Source organism: Lycorma delicatula, chromosome 11 (genome assembly GCF_047948215.1).
Source record: "Lycorma delicatula isolate Av1 chromosome 11, ASM4794821v1, whole genome shotgun sequence".
In the NCBI taxonomy this organism is placed as follows: Eukaryota; Metazoa; Arthropoda; class Insecta; order Hemiptera; family Fulgoridae; genus Lycorma; species Lycorma delicatula.
The window spans coordinates 20,828,225-20,845,999 of NC_134465.1; the positions used below are offsets into that span (position 1 = coordinate 20,828,225).

The 17,775-nt window shown below is 32.0% G+C and overlaps 1 protein-coding gene and 1 long non-coding RNA gene across 3 annotated transcripts in view; both read right to left on the reverse strand.

Moving 5' to 3' along the window:
* LOC142332477 (uncharacterized) overlaps nt 1-17,479 on the reverse strand; it is a 145,418-nt gene extending 127,939 nt beyond the window's left edge. The window contains exons 1-2 of the mRNA XM_075378927.1: nt 17,267-17,479; nt 5,182-5,386 (exon numbers count right to left, since the gene is read on the reverse strand). Of these exons, the coding sequence (XP_075235042.1) occupies nt 5,182-5,386; nt 17,267-17,386 (325 nt within the window). The 5' untranslated portion in view covers nt 17,387-17,479. The remainder of the gene's footprint in view (nt 1-5,181; nt 5,387-17,266) is intronic.
* On the reverse strand, nt 2,084-3,885 carry LOC142332482 (uncharacterized). 2 transcript variants are annotated; one of them, XR_012758309.1, is made up of 4 exons: nt 3,674-3,788; nt 3,223-3,290; nt 2,816-3,140; nt 2,084-2,729 (listed from the first exon to the last, which is right to left on the reverse strand). It is a non-coding gene; the product is annotated as an uncharacterized LOC142332482 (long non-coding RNA). The 2 variants fall into 2 exon arrangements; XR_012758308.1 differs by lacking the exon at nt 2,816-3,140 and having other exon boundaries at nt 3,674-3,885.
* Nucleotides 17,480-17,775: the final 296 nt, after the last annotated feature.

Sequence of the window (17,775 nt, forward strand, 5' to 3'; positions counted from 1 at the left end):
ATGATGTATAGAAATTACATTCAAATACTAATACGATATCTAAATAATAGGTATGGTATATTTTTATACGGTAATTTTTGAAATTCATTTTTTAATGCGATTTATGTTTTTTAGTTGTAATCGATGCCACAAACTAAGAAAGATATAATCGCGGAATATGATGAGAGATTGTCATCATTTTAAAACAAATTAAAGGAGCTGCAATTCAAATTGGAAATCTATACAATTAATAATCGTATCAAGAGAATCGAATTGGAAAATGTTTTTCCCGTTTGCAGTACTGAGTCACAGATTCCGCCTTCTTTCGAAATCTAATTTGAAGAAATTACATATTCATCAATTCGAAGAAAAATGTTAATGTGTCGAATGCGGGTTTGTTTTCGATTTAGAATTTATTTTTCTTTACGGCTGTTTAATTCATTACGAGTGTAGACCTGAATGCAAAACAGCCAAAGAGATTTATGACTTTTTTTTTTTTTAAATAGTGATGTATTTGATATATTATTACGTAATACATTCGAGGAATGGACGAGAAAACGTCCTAGTATTGATATGTTAGAAACGGGATTTTATTTTACCCGCGTGTTGGATGCTGTAGCATGCGCAGAGTGCGGAGTTGAAATATTCGAGCGGATGAATGCGCGCGCATAGTTGTAGTCGTAGTATTTAAGCGGTTTTCTAATGTTTTACGTTATTTGTTCCAGGAAATTACTAATCGCAGACGCATAAAGAAACAATGAGCTTCACGGTTTCATCTCCATCTTCGTCCGAGTTTGAGTCTGATTCAGAGTATCTAGCCGCAGCGAAAACAGTTGAGTCTACCGACAAAGAAACTGCTCTTGAATCCGAGTCCGATATCACTAGCGATTCGTGGATTATTGGTTTTGTTCCAGGAGGTCAGATAAAATCAATGCGACATTTGTTATCAATTTTTTTTTAATATTTCCGTTATCGATAATTGAGATTATAAAAAAGGGAAATTACTTTCGTAATAAAACAGAAGTTCTAAAACTGAATCTGCCAGTTGTTATCGAATATGTTGTTGGACGCAATGTACCAGCGACCGAATGGAGATATGGTGGTTATTGCAGACCGTCAGTTGTATATGTTCAACCTCCATACACAGCAACTGAACGAGGGATATCCAAAGAATGTGTGTTCTTACTTTAACATCGCTCAGCCCTGTAAAATCAACGGGATCGTGAATACGTATACAGGAAAACTTATCTCATCTATAACGAAGACTACGTGTTAGAGATAGACGAATGTTCTTTTAATACAGTTAGAACAGATCTTCTTTCTAATCTGTTCCCTGGAATACCGGCAGACATAGATGGAGTGGTACGTTTCAACAACGGTTTACTTTATTTTTTCGAGAACGGAAACTACTACGAATATAATGAATGCTTCAAAAAAATGATTAAATTCGGAAAGAAAGACCACGAACTTTTCGGACTATTGTGTTACAATATCATTTTAAAATAGTTCATCGAATTCATCAGCAAATACCGCGTCTATCCTAAAAATAAAATCTAAATTATTAAGTTTTTATTCTTATGTATTTTATATTATCTTGAAATTAAATATTATTCAATTACCTGTGTGTTTATTTATTTACCTTCAACTTTTTATACATAAAACTGATAATCCTCATTCAATGTTTAATTTTGGAAAAGAAAACAACACAAATCGTTTTAACACAAACTGCTTTTAATATTTACAATAAATATTTACATTTAATATATATATATATAGTTTTACATTTTTTATTTAAAATATATACATATACATTGTTTTATATTTTATTTTTAATTCATACATATTTTGCATTATATTTAAAATTTATACCAAACAATAATTTATTAAAGTAAATAGAAGAAACAAATATGCAACCTGCAATATTGGAACAACTTCCAATTTTATTTTTAAAATAATTACTTTATTTTATTGAAACAACATACTGATTTTTATTATTCATTTCTTCAAGTATGTTTGAAACAGTGCCTCTATCCTTTTTTCTTGTAATTAGATTTTTTCGATTTCCAATATGTAAACCTGATCGATGGAGTAGTCGCTTCTGCGAAAAATCGTATAAATTCATGATAATCATATGGAAAACCAAATTCAGATGTCATTATATTATTTCCATGCTCTCGCAACACTGTTCTCCATGCAAATTTTTTGTAATGAAGGTACTGTTTTTGCTTCAGAATTCATGTGCGTTCCCCTTAAATCTTAATTTACTGTAATCTAATATTGACAAGACATTCTTAATTCATCATCAAGTATCAAATATTTATTTAAAATATTTTCATTCAATGTTTAATTTTAGGAAAAGAAAATAATAGAAATCGTTTTAACACAAACTACATTTAATATTTACAATAAATATATATATATTTTTTAAATTATTACATAATTTTACATTTTATTAAAAAATAAACACATAGTTTTACATTTTATTTAAAAATATATATATAGTTTTACATTGTATTTAAAATGTATACAAAGCTTTATATTTTATTTTTAAAATATATATATAAATAACAATTTGTAAACGTAAGTACAAGGAGCAGGTATGCAACCTGCTACACAGGGGGTTTTCAGGCTTTTTCAAGCTTTTCTCAGACTTTTTTGGCTAATCTCTGGTTTTACTCCTCGAATAGAGAAACTATATCGATATTAAAATTCTTACTAATAATCGAATAAGCATCACTTTTTTTCTCAACCTGAAAAACAAAAAAAAACTTTTTTTTATTTGTTGTAAAGATTTATTTTAACTAATTTAATCTAGATTAATTAAAATAATAATTGCCTCTGTATAGAATCTATCGATGGTAATTTGCGTCGTAACTCGTGTCAGATAAACAGGATCCAGCGACGATGACGATGATGAAGGAACGATCTAATTTGGTTCAACAAGCGGTGACACCGGACGATACTGCATCTGACAATGACGAATTCGTAATAAGAGGGGTGCTTTCATAATCGCTACAAGCCCAATCTAACCGTCTGAATGAACTTCCAAAACTTAACCTCCTTGCTCGCGGACGAGCAGGAGAAGATAATTGGTTTTCAAACATTTCCTGCAGATGTAGGTCGTTGTTGGTACCTTCATCAGGAAATATTTCTTGCGACATCTGAAAATAATTTATAATACACGTGAAATCATTATCTTATTTCCTCCTAAGTAATTTATTCAAGAAGTAAAAATGTACTTACTTTATGAAATTTTTGCCGAATATAAAGATATATCCCAAAATACCAAGCCGTTTTGATTATTTCTAAACCTGAAAAAGCAACATCATTTTATTTCTTATAGCATAATACTTACAACTTTATATATGAATATACATAATTATCATTTATTGCTAGAATTAAAATTTTATTTAAGATGAATAATTATTATTACTGTAATTAAACATATTTATTAACATTTAATATATTTTGGTAATTTTACAATTACATATGCAGTTATTACTTAATGCTGGAATTAATCAAACGTCGAAATTATTTTAAAATGTATAAGTATATTATTTATAAATAATATTAACACAAAGACAAAAATTTTATTATTATTTTACAATGAATAATTATTTTATCTATATATAATATTAACACAAAGATAAAAATATTATTTTATATTAAGTTATTTAAATTTCGTTTCACTTACCTTAAATAATAATAATAATAGTGTTATCATTTCTGGTAGAACTTTATACCCTAAACGATCAAATAAAATAGTGTGTTTTTTTAAAATCAACAAGTAACTGAAAATACAGAATAAAAAACAGTTTTATATAACATTACTGTACAATTCATAAGTATTAAAGTATTACGGCTATAATATATATATATATATTTAAACGAATCCATTTACCACTTTATCGATATTAATTTTGTTTACTGGAATTAAACAGACAAATTTTGTTTAAGAACCATAATTATTATTGGCGGAATTACACAAACCACACTATTATTTTTAAATGTGTTAGTACTATATATATATATATATATTAACATTAATTATATTTTTGGAAATTTTACAATTACATATATAAAGACAAAATATTATTTTATATTAAGTTATTAAAAATAACGTTTACTTACCTTAAATAATAAAAATGGCGACGAGAAAAATTAAACAGAAGAAGAATAACAGAGTATACACTAGTAGAACAGTAATAATGCAATAAAAACCGGTAGAATTTGGCGGGTTTTTACATAAAGCCGTTAGCCTTGTCATTGATATAACTTTCAAACAAACAATGACGTCAGCATTTTTCCCCCGCTATTTTTATGGTGACGTCAGCAATTTTTTTTTACCTTGACCTTTGACCTTGTCTTAGAACCGACGGGACCTTTAACCTTGTCCCAGAAGTATTGCCGATTCTGGGACTTTGTCACAGAATCGGCATACTTAATCTACTTACCTGAAGCTTGCAAAAATTAGCCTTCAACCTACTAACAAATACCCCGTTTGAATTTTGAAAATTGAACCATTGTTTGCAGAGATATTATAGGAGCACTACATTGCACCTCCCAAAACAGCACCCCAGAAACACAGACCGTTTGTCATCAGTTGATGGTAATGATTGGTTTAGCATCGCACGAGTGCTCGCATCATCTCACCACTTAGCCTCAGCACGGAAAGCCCGTTATTATGAAACATACTTTTTTTTAGATTTATTTAGTTTCATTTTATTTAACGTCAATTTAATTCTGTTTTTCTTTTTTTTAATTTTCTTTATTCGATTAATTTAAATCATTCACTTCAAACCCAGCTAACACAGTGATAGAGGATCACAGTTCACAGTTCATTTAGTCACAGTATTTTGAACCGGCAAATTTCCACTACCATGAATATTATATATTTATACGTACATAGTATATATTAGTATATTTACAGCCTAAGACACTTCCAAAAAAATAAGGATTCCAACGCAGAATCATACATCTAAATCTGTTCGACCGTTGAGCAGCTACAATGGTGCAAACATACACACAAACACCCTAAATACATTGAACTTTTTTTTTAGCAGTCGTGTAAAAAATAAATTTACACAAAGAGAATTTAAAGACATTTAAGTTTAACAAAAAAATCTTCTTTTAGCTAGTTAAAATTAGCTAATGTAATAATATTACGTTTAAAATAACAATTAAAGCAAACGTATAACTTACGTAACGATTTATCTGGTCCGTTCATGATAAAATCAGCAGAAGAACCAAGTATACCATGTTGTAAAAATACAGGAGGAAGTTTAACTTCAGCTCTTTCTTTTAATGTTTTACCGTAAGGGATACGATGAAGAGTCAAGATATATCCGTCTTCAGTAGTAATTTCATGGCTTTCACACGGATAACCGTGTCGCTCAATAATTTTGTTCTGCAACAATAAATGTACACCTTTTTTTAATAAAAATTACAAGAATTAAATAATACTATAATATTTCATTTAAAATGAACACAGTAAAATAATAATCTGTTATCAATCTTAGCAATTTTTCAATTCCTATCTTTTTTAGTGTCCAATTCTTACACGCGACTAAATTTTTGTTTCACGTAAACGGCTTTTACTTATACTAGCGATGTTTTTTGTAAACCGAATATAAAAAAAAAACAAAATAAGATAAAATAAACAAACAATAAAATAAATCTGACCTAAAAACACAAACTTCTAAAAGTCAAAATTAAAAACTTTTTACTGCAAATTTTTGATGATTTTTAAAGTTAATTTTATATTTAAAATAATAAAAAATAAAATAACTACCTTAAAATTCACAAAAATTTAGTATATATAAATTAAACATCGTAATTTGAATACAGTATCACCCTGCTGGTTTCCACGGTGGAGTGGTAGCATCTCAGCCCTTCACCTCGAGGTTCTGGGTTTGAATCCCAGTAAGGTACATCATTTTTCATACGCTACAAATCTCCATTTTCATATTCCCATATACACGCTTATTTGTAAAGCTTCTCTGGTGAATTATTTTATCGGTCCAAAAAACACTGTCACACCTTTAAAGCTACTTTTCTTGATAATAAAAACAGATATTGAAAAATAAAAAAGACTTTTTTTGTAGAAAATTTAATTTCAAATACTGTAAACGGTCTTTTTTAAGTTCTGGGATCACGGTTAGTTATTGCTTCAGAGGATGAGATGAATGACAAGTAGTGCGTGAAAATGCTATGCCTGACAGGGATTCAAATCCAGGACCTCCAGATGAAAAGCTGAGACGCTACCACTCGTGCCACGGAGGCTGGCAAAAAAGGGTAAGCGGTCTTGGAATTCAATTTGACCGACGGTTTGGTTCCAGTAAAGTTGAATACTGCCAAGGAACACAATCCGGTTGTTACTGTAAGGTATTAAATCGGCCCCCATCTTGAACGGTGAAACATTTTATAACGGCAATAGTCGTAGGTTCTTTTCAGGCAAAATTTTGGCGCGAAAAAGTAAAAGACTCGCAAACATCATTCGATTTTTATATATGTAACAGATTAGCTATTTCAGTTGATTAAACCTATAATAGAATGTCAACGGAATTCTAAATTTCATTCATAGAACTGTAAACTTATCACCTGCGGAAAACAATTTTTATCGAGAGATAAAACATTATCTCATAAAAAATTTAAATATGATTTTAAATTTATCTTTATTAGTAGAGGCAAAAGCATACAGCAAACCGAAACATAACAGTACGATGATTCTAACCTAATTTCATTTAGCACAAACCGTTTGAGAAAAAACACTTTTATTTAGTCTTAATATTATTTATTATTATTAAACATCAATAACAAATTGTTTATCATCGGTATGTCACGGAGCCTGACAAGTGATAGCTTACAGTACATTATTACACGTATAAAACAATAACTTCCACGTACAAGTTACACAATGATTCAGCCTAAATTCTGACATATTACTCGTACGTGCTGAATTCATAATTATATCTGCTGCACCGTTTCGGGACAAAAGGATTAAATATTAAATTTTTAAAAAAATAATGAGAATATTCATTATGTACTTTACGAACAAAAAAAATAAGGATGAACAAGTTGCGTTCATAAATAATTAAATAAGAAACTACCATTTAAATCTAAAAATATCTGCAAATTCTCTCTAGTAAATAAAAATAATTTAATTTTGATATATTGACCAAAGAATAATAACATTAATTTTGTAGGGGTTTTCTTATTTGATCGTAACTATCATACTTATTAGCAGTGGCGACTCGTTACTAAAATCAGTGAGGGTGCTACTCCAGAAATTCTTTTTCTGGGCTTTTCAAGGCCACGGTTAAAGTTTTCCATAAAATAAAAGAACCGAAAAAATGAATCAAATAGAATAGAATACATCAGGATAACAATCTAATTCTATACTTTATCATATTCAAGAATATTAAGCGCAACACATGCGGAGTAAAAAAAAAACTATCTTCCACCAGCACGCCAGGGTTGACACTGCAGGAGCGACAGTGCTCCCTTTCCCTCGCAGCCTTGCGTGCAGCTTGCGCATGTGCACAACAGCCAAATACCACGCCCCCGGAACTGTGAAGCGCACAGTTCCGTACAAAATTTTTATATTTTTTTCATAAACTGAGGGATGGCTACTGACATTAAGCTTAAGAATTAGTATAAAGAAAGAGTTAAAGAAAAAAGGATTCATTATATTAAATGTTATCGATAATATCAAGTGGAAGTAGGGGGTGCTGCAGTTCCACAGTGCCTATACGCGAGCTTCCACTGCTTATTAGTTTGTTCATATTCGATTGTCTGATCCGAAAGCAGCAATATACTCATACGATTCATACAATCATTTGAATCGCATTGAAATTATAAAATTCTTTACCCCGAGTAAGGAAAGAAACCTAATGCTTTAAAAAGGATTTTATTCTGTAAAAAGATAGTGCTTCCTAGGTTTAACTAAGACTCAACGGATTGATACAAGAAAGTTAGAAGACTCATCTAATTGTACTTTCTGCACGTGAAATGGATCGCCATCCTCACCATAGTACATGTAATTTAGATGCAAGTGTAGATGTTCCTAATATCTGAATTTTAATATCAACAGAAAAGACTTTATTTGATCCGATTATCCGGAAACGTTACCTAATTAACAAATATTTTCAACGAAAAATTAACATATTTATCGTTAAATTTAGTAACAAAATTTTTCAATTATTCTGCATTTAATTTGCATTTGTGTTATGTCAATGAATAAAAATAAAGAAAATGTTACACTTTTTACCAAAATTTACTTAGAAAAGATTATATATCCAAGTGTTACAATTGTAATTCACAGCAGAATACAGTGAAGTGTATGCGTTAACTGAAATTAAAAGTAAAATTATTAATTTATAAAGTTAAGGTTGACAGCACTGGATAAAATACACTTTACAAAAGTCCCCGATTTACAAAACTATTGTTTTCGTAGAAAGCTGAAAATGAAACAGCTAAAAATGTTCAGGATTTTGAAGCTTTTCGTTGTAAAATTGTTTAAATTAGTAAAATTTTTTAACGTCATTTAATTACAGTTAGCAAAAGAATTTAACGAAATCAAGTGTAATGAAACATAAACCAAATAACATTTTCGCAGCGGGTCTTTTCTCTAGTATCAAAGGAATTTATAAACAATTCAATGACGCATTCTTTTACAATAAGGCAAACTTCAAGAAGCTGTTACAACCTAGACAACCGAAAAGGACACTCTACAGAAAGTAGCAATGAGGAAAAAAAACATTTATGATGTAATCAACCTAAAACTGTAACAGTGAAGAATAAGGAAAAAATATTTTGATTTCTAGAGACGCTGCGAAAAAAATCTTAAAATTATCTAAACATTTTTTAACTTACATTTCTACTTCTTTGTTACAGTGTAAGACTTATTCGCATAAGAATTGATCATAAGATGATTAAAAAGGTTCCAAGTCAATACCTTCGGTAGTTAAGGAATTACATGTTTACTAAAAAAAACCAAAAGATTTTTTAAAAATAAATCCAACAAGCGTTTTCAAAAAATAATTAAAATCAACCCGACAAAACTCAATACATCGGCACGTTTTTGTAAAAATCTTAATTTTTTACGTAATAATTTGATTATTTTATACTTATAAATATAACCGCTCATGTGATGACGGAAAATTTATATTTCCTTGAGGATTAAAATTAACTGAACAATGAAAAAAATGACGATACTAAATATTTAATTAATATAATTAAAAGAAAAAAAACAAACGAACAAAAGAGATTTGCTTCAGTAATTTCTAATATTACATCTATATAACAGTAATAATTTTCCTTAATCAGTAAATTTCCCGTGCATGTTTGTTATACACTTCTACATTTAAATGAAAAATTATAAATCTTTATGTGTAAACAGGTAACAAAATGAGAAATTCAAAACCTTTAATAACATTGTAATAATTCTAAAAATAATTCAAACCTGTAGTAAAATCAGATTGATAACACGAAAACATTTTAAATTAACATATCACTTTAATAGATATTTATTTTTAGCTAGAGAACAAAACAACCGTAAATTTGTATTCTGGGAAATAAGCAAACACATCATTAGTGCTTGAATAAAAAAAATCTCTGACTCAGTTCTGTTATCTGAAAAAGAAGGCAGACTTTCGTTTCCAACACCATCACTATTTCGCAGACAGAAACGCACTGATTTTCGCAGTACAACGCGCTATATTTGTTCGATTAACTAGTAGACACTAGACACACGCATCAAGTTTCAGCTCATTCGCTACTGAGTCGCTGCATAAGCGCGTATGAAAAATATACAACGCAATTAACGTAACCTCAAATTGAACACAACTCGATCAAATTTTCACGTATACAAATTCAGATATACTATTACAGCACATTTAAATTTCAATGATCCATTATTTTGAAGTTGTTTGAGTAACAAATTTTATACACAGGCTTACATCTGTGTATATATACACACACACACGAGGGATATCTCTAAAGAAAAGACCGCTGGGAAATTTCTCTCCTTAAGGTTGGCGAACCTGTGCCGTTCATGGCCACGCTACTAATGTACACATTGCAGTATCTTTGATTACATGTGAGTTATTACGTTATAAAATGAATAGGAAAATCAATGTTGCCACCGACTGTGAAATACGTGGCGTCGTACATTTTTTAAACCATCAAAACGTAACCCGGCTCTGGAATTCATAAGCAGTCGGTTGCTGTGTGCGGTAATAATGTAACGAATGAAAGAAGCGTCCAAAAATGGTGTTAAAGGTTTAGAAATAACAGAATTAATGTGCATGATGAAGTACGTTCGGGGAGGCCCTCGATAATCACCGAGGACTTGTTGAAACGCGTCGATGATGAAATCAGAAAATATCGTCGCTCAACGATTTCCGACCTGACCCTTTTTTCCTGATGTTTCAGAGCTTTTATGGTCGCATTGTACAAGACCATTTATGTTTCAGAAAGGTTTGTACACGTTGGTTGAACTGGCGGCAGAGAATAAGACGAGGGTATATTGAATCTGGTGTATCGCTACGATAAATGTCTTCATTCATGTGGTAATTATATAAAGTAGTACAAGGTATATAACTTAAAGTATATAACTTTAAGAGAAATAAAGAATGTTTATAAAGTTTTTAGAATAACTTTTTCTTTCTTTTTTCCTGTTTAGCCTCCGGTAACTACCGTTTAGATAATTCTTCAGAGGATGAATGAGGATGATATGTATGAGTGTGAATGAAGTGTAGTCTTGTACATTCTCAGTTCGACCATTCCTGAGATGTGTGGTTAATTGAAACCCAACCACCAAAGAACACCGGTATCCACGATCTAGTATTCAAGTCCGTGTAAAAATAGCTGGCTTTACTAGGACCCTCGTCACAGGACCCGTGTCCCTTGACCGCCATTTTGACTCTTGGAAATAGAAAAAAATTCCACGGAGCGATATCTGGTGAATAAGGTGGCTGTGGTAGTACTGAAATTTGTTTTGAGGTTAAAAATTGCTGTACTGACAGAGTAGTATGGGATGGCGCATTATCGTGATGCAGAATCCAATTATCAGCAATGTTGGCGCGGACACGAAGAACTCGTTTACGAAGTCTTTCTAAAATTTCTTTGTAGAAATATCGGTTAACTGTTTGTACAGGAGGCACCCACTCTTTATGAACAATTCCCTTGGAATCGAAGAAGCACACAAGCATGCATTTCACTTTTGACTTTGACATGCGAGCTTTTTTTGGTCTGGGAGATCCCTTTGAGCACCATCGCGAACTTTAGCGTTTTGTCTCTGGATCGTATTGAAAAAACCAACATTCATCACCAGTGATAACACGGCTCACTCAACAAATCTGGATCGATTTCCGTTTGCTCTAACAGATCGGCTGCCACATTTTTCCGTGTTTCTCGCTGTTGTTGTGTGAGATTTTTGGGGACCATTTTTGTATAAATCTTTCTCATACCAAGATCCTCAGTTAATAATAGACGAACCGTTTCTCGATCGATGTTCAGTTCTTCTGCAATCATTTTCACGGATAATCTTCGATCAGATCGTACGATTTCACGCATCCTGGTCAAGTTGACATCTGTCCGTGAGGTTGACGGTCGTCCACTGCGGTCTTCATCTTCAACATTCGTTCTGCCTTCACTAAAAGTTTTATGCCACCGAAAAACTTGAACTCTTGACATAACCTCCTCTCCGAAAGCCTTCTGAAGCTTACCATAAGTTGTCGTCGCGTTTTCATCAATCATCCAAAATTCAAATCATATTCTCTTTAATTCCACGTTAAAATTATTAATTTAAAAAATTTTTCTCATTTTACAGTCGTACCTAATATTTCCTCTACTAAAATACTCCTAATCTCTGAAAATGATCTCAACCAAAGTAATTAAGTCAAGAAATTTTCAACGCTACATAAAAATCCATTGAATTAATAAAACATCATATAAAATACAATAATAAAACATTTACAAATCCATTTAAAATTAAAGTCTCTTGGATACAAGCATATATTCAGTGATTTACACTGAATATATTTTTCAGTGTTGCAAACACTGAAAAGTAACTATTTTTTTTTATTTTCTTCTCGCCTAATAATCAAAAGATCACATGACACATGATAACAGAGAAGATTCATAGAAAAATCAGCATTAATAGAAAAACACCACAGGATATTGTTAAGGTCTCTTTTACTAAATATTTAAGAATTTTAAATTATGAAATTTACTTATATATTTGCACATACACACACACACACACACAAATATAATGCAAAGCAATATTAGCTTAATATAATATAATAATGGCGAAAAATAATAATAATAATATACAGTTTAAATTGACCCTAATCTCTTTATCAATTCATTCATTCATATTAATTAATATATTAAAAATATATATATAAAACATAAGACAGATAATAAAGGTTATCTTTTATCACGTTATAAATACCGACGAAATACAACTTACCATTGTGAAACTAACGATAATACAATATTAAACTCTGCAAGAATTCGTTAAAATATAAGGGCCCCCACCATTAAGGCCTTGAGGGGGCTTTTTCAAAATCATGGCACAACTAAGATGGAAATCATAAGGCTGATAACGGCGGCCACCACATTGGCGTTACTGTATGCAGCCCCGGTATGGGGAAATGCAATAAATACACAGAGAAATAAAACTAAATTAAAAAGTGTTCATAGACTCGCTCTGCTTAGGGTGGCTGCAGGCTACACAACAGTGTCGTATGTTGCGTTGTGTATAATAACACAAGTTCCCCCTATAGATTTGCAAATTAGAGAGAGGACATAAAGAGCCACGGGACTTCCCAGAGGCGAGACCGTAGAGCTAATAGACCGGCAGAGTGCGTGGGCGCACTCAAGAGTTGGGGATTGGACGAGAAGGCTAATCCCCAACATAAATACACGGGTTGGTAAGAAACTCGGTTAAGTGAACTTCTACAGCACGCAACTATTGACAGGCCGTGGTTGTTTTGGTCAATAATTATTCAGAATTGGGAAGAGGGCTACCCCACTATGCGTTTATTGTCAGGAGATCGACAATGTAGAACACACCATCTTCGCATGTCCCAGATGGGCTGATAATAGAAGGGAAATTTTAATTAATAGACTGATCCCTCAATTTAATTAATTGGATGGTGTATAGTCAGGAAAATCGGGACTGGTTCAAGATGTTCGCGGCGGAAATTCTCCGTATTAAAGAAGACGAGGACAGAAGACGTAGTTAAAGTAGGGAAGGGAGGATAGTCCCTCCGTGGAGGGCCCGCATGCTGAGGTGTGCGGGTTCCTGAGAAGGGAAGGAACTCCTGGGGAACTGTGGGGTAAAGTTAAGACCGAGTCCCGGCCGGCGGTGTCGGCCCTGCGGGTGCCTTGGTGCTTAGTGGGGTCGGTGCCGCCGGTTTGAGTCATGGCAAAAGATAAAGACCGAGACCCGGTTCCCTGCCGAGGGGCTGAGGGACGGCGTTGCCGGACCTTGGCCATGAGGTGGGGGATTAGAGGCATGGCAGATGGAAAATAAAAGATCCGAGACCGGGGAAGCTAACCTGCCAAGCCGGACGTGCTGCCGGTGGGTGGGGGACGCCTCCTTTGAGTATGTGGACACTCTCCCCGACTGCGTATACTTAAATGGATATCCGGTCGGGGAAAGAACGGGAAAAAAAAGAAGAAAAAAGGATATGTATGAGTGTGAATGAAGTGTATTGTACATTCTCAGTTCGACCATACCTGAGGTTATTTGAAACCCAACCACCAAAGAACACCGGTATCCACGATCTAGTATTCAAATCCGTGTAAAAATAACTGGCTTTACTAGGACTTGAACGCTGGAACTCTCGACTTCCAAATCAGCCTATTTGGGAAGACGCGTTCACTACTAGACGAACCCGGTGTGTTCATAAACATTACGTAAAATTTTTCGAGCAAATGTGACGTAATGAAAGATGTGGAGACTGTTTTGAAATCCAGTTAAAAGTGACAATATCTTCAATTAAGAATAATAATGAGCGGTCACCGTAGCGCGAGTGGTAGCGTCTCGACCTTTCATCCGGAGGTCCCGGATTCGAATCGCGGTCAGACATGACATTTTCACACACGCTACAAATCATTCATCTCATCTTCTGAAGCAAAACCTAACGGTGGTCTCGGAGGTTAAACAAAAAAACCATAAGAATAATAATGAGTTTCAACATCTATTGCATAAGATGTTGAAGCAATCTTTACTTCCTTGTACAAAGTAAACGAAGTATTGTAGACGTGAAAAATTTCGGTTTTCAGATTTCAACGGAGATATCCATTTTGACTAATTTCGGCGTGACATCTGTACTTACGTATGTATCTCGCATAATTCAAAAACGATTAACCGTAGAATGTTGAAATTTAGGATTTAGGACTGTTGTAACATCTAGCTGTACACCTCCCATTTTGATTGCAATCGACTAAACCAAAAGTGTCCAAAAAAGCACAAAATCCAAAAAAATTGTATTTTGGAGTTTTTCTTAACTGCAGTATTAAACCCTCATTGAGAACTTTTCAACGATGTAACATAATTAGTACTTATTTTCAATAGTTCCAGAGTTATAGCCCAATAAAATTTAATCAATGAAATATTTGGATCTTACAAGGGGAAGGCATATCGGTTCAAAACCGACTTTATTTCCTGCTTTGTTAACTTTTTTTTAATTAAATACATTGATTTATTAATCATTAATAACCTTTGATCGTAAAAAAAATCTTTACAATACATAATTCAATAATAACAAAACAAAATATGTAATAAAAAATATATGTAATTTAATAGGCGTACAAGGAAGTCATGTAGCGTCCACATCAGATTTTTTATTCAATTTATAAAATTAAAAAGGGATTAATGAGCTAAGGAACTGCTTATAACAAAATTAAATTAGTAAAATCTAGGAATTCTTTCATGTTTAAATTCTTTTTGCAATAATATAAAATATTGGTTTTGTTAAAAAATGTCGGTACCATTTATACAACTATTTCAGTTGTTTTATTACTGATAAACGTTATTACAATATTCATGTTTTACACAAAAATAATTTTTAGTTTCCCGTCAAGATAGCAGTAATTTAAACTCCCCGTGTTGGTCTAGTGGTGAACGCGTCTTCCCAAATCAGCTGATTTGGAAGTCGAAAGTTCCAGCGTTCAAGTCCTAGTAAAGTCAGTTATTTTTACATGAATTTGAATACAAGATCGTGGATACCGGTATTCTTTGGTGGTTGGGTTTCAACCATACATCTCAGGAATGGTCGAACCGAGACTGTACAAGACTACACTTCATTTACACTCATACATATCCTCATTCGTCCTCTGAAGTATTATCGGAAAGGTAATTACCGGAGGTTACAGAAAAAAGAAAAGAAAATGAGGGAAGTAGTGCCGGCCTCCGTGGTGCGAGTGGTAGCAACTCGGCTTTTCATCCGGAGGTCCCGGGTTCGAATCCCGGTCAGGCATGGCATTTTCATACGCTACAATTCTTTCATCTCATCCTCTGAAGCAATACCTAACGGAGGTCCCGGAGGTTAAAAAAAAGACGAGGGAATTATATATATATAATTTATATTCAAATAAAAAAAATTTCGATCAACATCAGGTGAGCAAAAATATTGTAACTTATAATAATATAATAACAGCTACAAGCAAAATATGGCATAAAAATTAGTATTTAAAATTGAGGGGTCGTAAAAGGTAATTATTAGGGAAGTTGTAACTCCTGTTAGTTTTTTGCATACAGCGACCAAATAAAAGAACTAGTTAGAAGAAACTAACCACACATCTCTGGAAAGGTCGACCTGAGACTGTTCAAGAATACACTTCATTTACATTCATACATTTCATCCCCCGAAGTAATATTTTACGATGGTTCGGAGGCTAAACAGAATAAAGAAATAAAAAAAAAACTGTATTGATTTTCTTTTATAAAATCCTTACTATTATCGTAATCCTAAAGTTTCATCAAAAGAATACGAAAAATTAAATATTAAATATAACTTTCAAAAATTACGTCTTTCTTCTGTTAAAACTTACATTAAAACCGGTAAAATTAATCCAACTATAATTCTTATAATGCATTTGTTTTTAAAAGGAAAATAAAAACAATAATTCGGGAGTAATCTAATACGTAATTAAACACGTCAGTATATTTTAAATGTTCGAAGAAAAAAACACGTAAACTGGTTTAAAAAACAAGTACGTAATTACGAATAGGTTATATTCTGATTATCTTCGACTATAAACGACAAAGTTGCAGATTAAATCCTTAATATATTAATTGCACAGCACTTTAATAAGGGCAGTTTCGCAAATATTTATTTCAACAATAAAACAAGTGTATAAAAAATTAAAACTACGCTAAATCTTCTATTGCGATAGTTTTTAATTACAGAACTAATGACACACTATTTAAAACAATTGTGTTTCTTTTACGCTGAGTTGGGTTTTAGCACCCAAACAACAAAGGATAGCATGTGTTAGATTAGCCTAACTTTGTAGCATGCTTTTTTTAAATCTTTTAAGATTACAAACATCTTTTTGCAAGAAGAATGGTTAATAGAATTTGATCATGAATCACTCTCACGATGAAAACGGTTAATATAAAAATTACACGTCGTATTTCTTTTTTTCAACTGTAAAGTCTTTTCTGTAAAAAATACAGCAGTTTTTTTAATATGTATATATTTTAGAGGAACAACTCCACATTAATTTTTAATACACACATTTCCGCAGTACGGATATTTAAATTATTTAAACAAAACATGAACACGACCGGTAAACGACTTAAAAATCAACAGAATTTGTCATAACATAATAGAATACGTTTCATCTACAATTACGTTTCCATTCAAAAGATGGCTATTCAAAAACTGATTTACAAGTACATGCATCAAGTTGAAATATTACTAATTTAAATTCAAAACTTAAACAAATTTTCATTTTTTAACGGTTCCACAAAACCTCTTTTTTTATTTTAAACAAAAATAACATAATTAGTACATATTGAAATTAAATTACATCTAATATTTACAAAACATTAAGGTAACAAACATCATCAAAAATTAACTCTAATCCAATAGATATGACATTAGTTTTAAACCAAATTATATAATCAATAATTTAATTTATTTGAGGTTATGAGAAATTGGGGTAGGTCAGACCACACTGAAATATAATTATTGTTTACAAAACACAAACGGTAAAAATTAATATGCATCGCAATAAAATACAACAGAATAATATAACTTACCGTTGGAAGATATGCGTCAGGATCTTCAGAAGTATCATCGTTTTTTTCACAACACGCAAATACTACAAGGGTTAAAACCAGATTAACTAAACCGAACGAACGAACTGAACGGAACGACATCTTACGGAAAACTGATCTACTTTATACGACCTACGAGCGGTGGTAGCAAATCAACATCGGTGGTTCGTAAAATAATCTGTATATCTGAAATTGTCGACTTTATATATACATTACATTAGTATTACTAAGATAACTGCTATGACGTTTTCTTCAGCGTGATTCACATGAAATAATTTTTTTTAACAAATAAATTATAATTTTTGTTTAAATCAATCCTGAAAAGTAAAAACTATTTATAAATTCCTATAATAAATTTTGACACTTAAAATAATTTATGTAAACGCCAAATAAAAACATATATCGGCTTACTAACCCTTAATATGGCGTTTTAAAATATTTACATTTAAAGGAATTTACGTTGAAAATCGTAAATTCTTACTCTTTTAATG